At 39.8% G+C, this 7,837-nt stretch overlaps 1 protein-coding gene across 1 annotated transcript in view; it reads right to left on the bottom strand.

Moving 5' to 3' along the window:
* The window catches only part of arhgap28 (Rho GTPase activating protein 28), a 29,324-nt gene extending 24,640 nt beyond the window's left edge, over nucleotides 1-4,684 (bottom strand). The window contains exon 1 of the mRNA XM_048165671.1: nucleotides 4,427-4,684. Within this exon, the coding sequence (XP_048021628.1) occupies nucleotides 4,427-4,518 (92 nt within the window). The 5' untranslated portion in view covers nucleotides 4,519-4,684. The remainder of the gene's footprint in view (nucleotides 1-4,426) is intronic.
* Nucleotides 4,685-7,837: the final 3,153 nt, after the last annotated feature.

The following is a 7,837-nucleotide window of genomic DNA, read 5'->3' as shown; positions in this document are numbered from 1 at the left end:
GTCTTTTGTTTCCAACGGTACCAATTTACCATTCAAATGATGGCAGCTCACGTTCATGCAAAGCAGCTCGTGACTGAGGTAAAGTCACACGAACACAACAAACACACACATTCAGCAGGATTTCAACACCTCGTTTACACAGAAACGCGCCCTCTGATCCGCCACTGGAGGTTTGTTCATTCTTCTGCTCTGTTTTGAGTCTCAAAGTGAGAAAAATGAGGCAAAACAACCAACAGCTTCTCAACAGATCTCTCAAAATGGGGTTTTGATGAAATAGAAGAAGCATTTCTGGTTCCCCAAAGAACATTTCATAAAAACAGAACCATTTTTTCTCAGTGTAAACAATATTTAAACAATCTTAAAGATTCTGCTGATGTTAAATGTTTTCAGTGAACCATCAATGCCAATTTGACAAACTGCTCGTTTTGGATGAAAATATGTTTAAACACGTCCGAGAAATCACAGAACCGGTTCAGAGTTTGATCTGATCTAAGATCTCTCAAACACACCAGCTTTGAGTTTAAATATTAATCATCTTCTCTTCTGACACAAACAAAGTTTATGATGATGATAATATCACTTCAGACTATTTCAGCAAAGCATGAATAAATAATCCACTGCATTAGTAAACGCTCCTATCTGCATCAGTCAAACTCCTCGTTTGACCCACAAACAGCATCATTTACACCAATTTACCGTAGTAAAGCTCCAGGGATTACCTGTGCATGACGGCGTGTGTGTTTCAGCGCGAGCGGCTGCTCTCGTGGCCGTCCTGGACGCGACTGGAAGAGTTAGTGACGGGAATTCTGCTGCTCTTCCGTCCTCATTCCTCTGGGCTGGAATGCGGTCCGGCAGCATTGATGTCACCGCGCTCACGGATCACTCGGATCTTTATGAGTTCATGTGTGACTTATGAAGAAACAGCAATCGAGTTCAGAGATTCTACAGAATTAAAATGTTCTGAGATGAAGAACATCTGAGCGTTTGTACTAATAATCCACAACCTGAGAGATTTTATGTCATAACGTGGCTAACGAAATCTATATCTTGCTTAAAAATCTAGATTTTCATATTCATGCATCATAACCACCAAAAAACACAGCACTTCTTTGTAAAGTGACTTCATATTCCTTGCTCTTTACTCTTAAAAATAAAGGTTTCAAACGCTTTTTCTTCAAAGAAGAACCATTTTTGGTTTCAGAAAGAACCGTTCTTAAAGGATTTGTTCAGTTCAGAATTAAAATTTCCTAATAATTTACTCTCCTCCATGTCATCCAAGATGTTCATGTCTTTCTTTCTTCAGTGGAAAAGAAATGAAGGAAATCATTTCCTTCATACAGTAAAAATCACTAAATATTATTAGAATTTAAAACAGCCGTCTTCTATGTGAATATATAATAAAGTGTAATTTATTCCTGTGATCAAAGCTGAATTTATTTGATTAAAAATACAGTAGAAATCACAAAATATTATTAGAATTTAAAACTGATGTTTTCTATGTGAATATATAGTTATAGTTATTTGATATAAAATACAGTAAAAATCACAAAATATTATTATAATGTAAATCAGCTGTTTTCTATGTGAATATATAGTAAAGTCAAATTTATTCCTGTGATCAAAGCTGAATATTCAGCATCATTACTCAGTGGAAAAGAAATGAAGGAAAACGTTCCAGGATTTTTCTCCATATAGTGGACTTCACTGGGGTTCAACGGGTTGAAGGTCCAAATGTCAGTTTCAGTGCAGCTTCAAAGAGCTCTACATGATCCCAGACGAGGAATAAGAGTCTTATCTAGAGAAACCATCAGACATTTAATAAAAAAATAAACATTATATACTTTTTAACCACAAATGCTCGTCTTGCACTGCTCTGTGATGCTCCACGCATGACGTAATCATGTTGGAAAGATCACGCGTGACGTAGGAGGAAGTACCGATCCAGTGTTTACAAAGCGGACGTACAAAGACTAATGGGGCGTTCACACCAGACGTGATTTGCGCGAATAAATAATGCTATTCGTGCGTAGTTGGACGCTTGAACGTTTTAAGTTTACTCGCTTGTGAAATTAACTTAATGAATTCGCGTCATGAGAGGCGCTTCGTCTCGTTTCTGCACACTTCCTCTGAATAAACACATCAACTCGTCAGCGGGAAAGTAGTTGTAAAATACGGCGAATAAGCTCAATTTGCTGGCTTTAGCTAGCTTGTCTCAATATGTGTATATATATATAGTTCAAATTGAGTAAAGAGCGTTTTTTACAACTTTTGATTGTAACATCAGATTGTCTGACCTCCTGACTCACTCTCTTCCAAGCAAGATCCTTTTTATTCCTGTTTCTATAAAAGTATGAAGATGTTTCATACAGCGACGATGATTTTGTCCTCCATTGTTGTTTCGGATTTCTGCCTCCGCTCGTAATCACGTCACTACTAGAGCAAGCTCCTGATTGGTTAACGCGGCACAAATATTAGAGCAAAACTTGCTCGAATCGCGCATCAAATACCCAAAACGCGCAATTTGCGCCGCGGGATTTCTATTCGCGTCTTTGCATTGACTTAACATGTAAATCTCTCGCGCTTAACGCTTAATTCGCGTCTGGTGTGAACGCAGCACGAGTCAAACGGCCTTTACAAAAAAAAAAGACCATTTTAAAGTTGGAGCAGAAAATGAGATGGAGTTTTACCGCGGTACTTCCTCTTACGTCACGCGTGACCTTTCCAACATGATTACGTCATGCGTGGAGCATCACAGAGCAGTGCAAGACGAGCATTTGTGGTTAAAAACTATATAATGTTTATTTTTTTAGTAAATGTCCTGATGGTTTCTCTAGATGAGACTCTTATTCCTCGTCTGGGATCATGTAGAGCTCTTTGAAGCTGCACTGAAACTGACATTTGGACCTTCAACCCGTTGAACCCCAGTGAAGTCCACTATATGGAGAAAAATCCTGGAACGTTTTCCTTCATTTCTGAAGAAAGAAACACATGAACATCTTGGATGACATGGAGGAGAGTGAATTATCAGGATATTTTCATTCTGACGTGAACTAAGTGAACATTTTAATAATCCAAAGAATCGTGGATGTTAAACGTTCTTCACGGAACGATCGATGCCAATAAAGAAGCGTGAGCTCTGATGTCAAATTCCCGTCAGAAGACAATGTCAAAGCCTCTGGATTAGAGATGAATAGAAATTCAATTTACATTTAGTTCTAGTTTACAGTCACTGAACGAAGCGACTACTTCCTCTGATACTGACTGTTCCAGAATCACATTCGTCTGAATCAGACTCGAGTCAAAACTGCTGAAAACATCTTCATGCAAAATATCTGTTCTTATTTCTCTTTTGATTTGGAACACAAACACGTCCTGGAGATTCTCCTGTCGGAGTGATTTCAGTTTCAGGATGATAGTGTGGAATCATCCAGCACTCACTGAAAGCATTCAATCACACACACACACACAACAGCACCAGCTTCCTTTTGTGCTCAATACAAAACACTGACAAACCGGCTTTCAGCACAAACCTCTCATGAGACAAACACACACACGTGCCGTCAGCACACACAACACAACAGCGCTTTCAGCCTGTGAGAATTATGTCACTTATGAGGAGGATACGACACGACACTGACCTCTGGACAACAGCTCTGTGTGTGTGTGTGTGTGTGTGTGTGTGTGTGTGTGTGTAATGCTGCAGTTAAACACTACTCTCAGCAGAATGTGGAGCAGTAATCAGACACACACACTGATATTAAAGCTGCTCATCATGTCATTAACTCCATCAGACTCTGTCTGTGTTTATGTTTCCTGAAGCTGCAGCATAAATCATCCGGACATCACGCCTGATCCGTCAGGACGCTCTCTGGCTCTGATCTAATGTAAATATTTTAAGACTCGAGAGAGGAGAGCGTCCCGTCGCTGCCTGACTCTGACCCGTCCTGATCATGACATCATCCTCTGAAGAGATGCATGCTGGGTACATCAGAAAACACACTGAGCAACTTTACAAACACTTTTACTGACATGCAACAAGTGATTTCTGCATGTTCAGATAAACTGCAGCATTGATGATCAATGAAACAGCTGAGACGGATGAGGATTATGGGACAGGGTGGAATATGATCATGTGTTTACTCAGCAAATATTTGAACATTTATCAAACATGTTCATGATGAGAAGAACAGCATTAGTGTGCTTCAGTCTCTAAATAAAGATGCAAAATTCATTTAGTGCTGATATTAATACATAAAAGCATATTAAAGACCTGAAACACTGATAATAAATCATTCAAAACATGTGAAATGGAACCGAATGAGAGTGAAATTATCATCTCAAGTTTAAAAACAAAACATAAAAACCCAAATAAAACATCAGAGGCGAGAGAGAGAGTTTAAAGTGTGTGTGTGTGTGTGTGTCTGACCTGTTGTCTGTTGCGTGTTTCTGCTCATCTGACTGAATCCTGAATGAATGAAACGCGGTCAGAATCACTCCGCCACAGTCCTTCACATCCATCCTCCATCAGATCCGCGGAGATCACTGCACGCGTGTGTGTTTCTGTAATTCACGCGAGCGTGTGTGAGATTCGCCTGCCATGGAACGCGACGGGGGGCGGGGCTACAGCCACCCGCGTCCAATCAGCGCACAGGGGGCGTGCATACATTAACACATCAAATATCTCCTCTGGTTAAACATTCTCAAAGCACAATAATACTGTTTTTATGTGATCTTTTATGCTGGTGGTTTGTTACAAATGGATTAGTTAAAGGATTAGTTCACTTTCAAATAAAATTTTTCCTGATAATTTATTCACCCCCATGTCATCCAAGATGTTCATGTCTTTCTTTCTTCAGTCGAAAAGAAATGAAGGTTTTTGATGAAAACATTCCAGGATTTTTCTCCTTATAGTGGACTTCAATGGACTCCAAACGGTCAAAATTACAGTTTCAGTGCAGCTTCAAAGAGCTTTAAACAATACCAGACGAGGAATAAGAGTCTTATCTAGAGAAACCATCGCTCATTTTTAAAAAAAAATACAAATATATATGCTTTATAAACACAAAATATCACCTTGCATGTACTTCCGCTTTCAGTATTCTTCGTCCCTATTCTACTTATGGAAAAAAAACAAAAAAATGGCGCCGCGGTCGTTCTGTAAGTTGCTTTTTGAAGAATAAGGAATGCTGAATCATGTGCAAGGCGATCATTTGTGTTTATAAAGCATATACAGTTGTATTATTTACAAAAATGAGTGATGGTTTCTCTAGATAAGACTCTTATTCCTCGTCTGGGATTGTTTAAAGCTCTTTGAAGCTGCACTGAAACTGTAATTTTGACCTTCAAACGTTTGGTGTCCAGTGAAGTCCACTATAAGGAGAAAAATCCTGGAATGTTTTCATCAAAAACCTTCATTTCTTTTCGACTGACGAAAGAAAGACATGAACATCTTGGATGACATGGGGGTGAGTAAATTATCAGGAAATTTTAATTGAAAGTGAACTAATCCTTTAAGAATTTTACATTTTCCACATAATGATGAAAACTGTGAAATAACACAAATGGACATCATGAAATGAAATTGTCTGGATTCCAGCTCTAAGAAACGACGTTCCAACACAGACAAACGAGATGTTAATGAAACATCTGATGGATCTTATGTAACTTCTTCAAACATTAGTTCTTCATCCGGGCGTCATGATAAATTCACCTGACATTGATCTAGTTCCTCTGTGGTCACATCGATCCGCTTCTGTCAGACTGTGATTTACAGTATAATGATGAACTTTTATAGACCGACTGTCACAGCAGGTTTTGTTCATCTAGAGATAACCAGATGATGTTCATCATAATTCATTTTCTCGCTTCATTGCACTGACAGATCAAGACAAATCAAACACCTTATGAGAGTCGACAACACGACACTACTATATCCATCTGAAGAACAGAGGAGGCATCAGTGTTACTGATAGATAGATAGATAGATAGATAGATAGATAGATAGATAGATAGATAGATAGATAGATAGATAGATAGATAGATAGATAGATAGATAGATAGATAGATAGATAGATGTGTGTTTGCTGCACAATAATCAGAGCATGAGGTCATCGATGTATGATTTATTCAGTACATGAGGATTGATTTCTCTCAGCGTCTGCCGTGAGCCACTTCCTGTTTCAGGGCTGCTGCTTCTCCTCAAAGGGCTGAATAACTGATGACTGACGGGGTTTATTGGACGGGCTGCGGCCCCAGAGTGGATGAGACGGGGTATCTGATTCCACTGCATGTCAACACATTATAGATCCTTCCCGAACCATCTGGAGCGATTCTGGAGTGTTGTGCCATCCTTCAGGAATCACAGAAACACACAAACCCTGCTCATCCTGAGCTTCATTTCACCTTTAAAGTCGGCATGAAACAGAAGTTCCTTTTTCCTTATTGATTGATTTTGTCCATTGGGGAATTGATTGGATGCTTTTTTATTGTCCAGCAAAAAATGACTATCATCAGCATCAAAAAATGCAAAGAAACATTATAATTCTTCCAAGGGGAAGCATATATAAGTTAAAAAGAAGCGGGCCCAGTACAGAGCCCTGAGGTACCCCACTAATAATAGGTATAATAATAGCTCACCTTTCCCAGGCATATAATCTCCAGAGATTCAATTGTGCACATATAGTGAAAGGATACTGTCTTTTTTATGTCCTCAATACAGTCCAGCAAATGCTGAATAAAATGGCCAGTTTTAAACGGCAAATAAAGCTGACTATAATAAGCATAAAAATGCAAAGAAACATTATTATACTCCCAAGCAGAAGCATATATAAGTTAAAAAAGAAGTGGGCCCAGTACAGAACCCTGAGGTACCCCACTAATAATAAGAGCTGAGGATGAGGAAAACTTACCCAAAGCTACAGAGAAAGTGTTATCTTTAAGATAAGAGCTAAACTTGTGTGTCTCTCAGTAGCATCTGCTCACAAATGAGCCGTAAACGAGCGCTAAACGAGCTCAGGCGGGATGTGGAATAGAGTGTGACCCCAGCGACACACAAAAGATAACGGACCCTCCGATCTCTCCTGCACATTCTGCTCGCGATGCAATCAACAGCGCTGCTATTCCTGTAGCTCACCTTTCCCAGACATATAATCACCAGAGAATCAATTTGATAAATACTGCAATTTCATGGTGCAATTTAAAGATCTCACGTATATTTCTCAACAGGACTGTTGTTTGTTCAGGTGCAGCATGCGATCGGTTCAGATCTGGCTCATGATATGCTGAAGAATATCTGCTGTTCCTCTAATGACTCTGATTTTGCTCTCAGGAAGAGTTTGTCTTGTAAGAGCATGTCTGTATTTAGCTCCCACTATCAGATTTCCGGAACTCACCTGGCTGCCAAATTTCCATGCTGAATTTATCAAGCACATACAGTGAACTGAGTTAGAGTAGAAATTCCATTGTAATGAACTCAAAACATCTTATACGCAATGAGCTTAACCTAAAATAGTGAAAACAGCAGCAACAACTACACAGTAAGTGACAGAATGAGAGGTTTTCGGTCACTGATGTGGGATCAGTGCTGGACGCTGCAGTGGAAACAGTGTGCGTCTCCATTTCACTGGATCTCTGGGAAACTCTAGCAGACGCTGGTGCCACACGGCCCCTGGAGGATCTCGCTTATATCTCTTCTCGCTGTCTGCTGCTTCCTGCGACCTCCGAACTTTCCCTTTCCTTTCAGAGCGAGGACAAAACAGCGGTCGCGTAGCAGGCCTGAGTAAACACACAATAACCTGAGGTTAGCCAGCGCTGCGCTCATATAACAAGAAGACACCTG

This window comes from Megalobrama amblycephala, linkage group LG18, assembly GCF_018812025.1.
Source record: "Megalobrama amblycephala isolate DHTTF-2021 linkage group LG18, ASM1881202v1, whole genome shotgun sequence".
In the NCBI taxonomy this organism is placed as follows: Eukaryota; Metazoa; Chordata; class Actinopteri; order Cypriniformes; family Xenocyprididae; genus Megalobrama; species Megalobrama amblycephala.
Note: the sequence above shows the minus strand (reverse complement) of the source record. Positions and strands in the feature narration are given on the sequence as shown.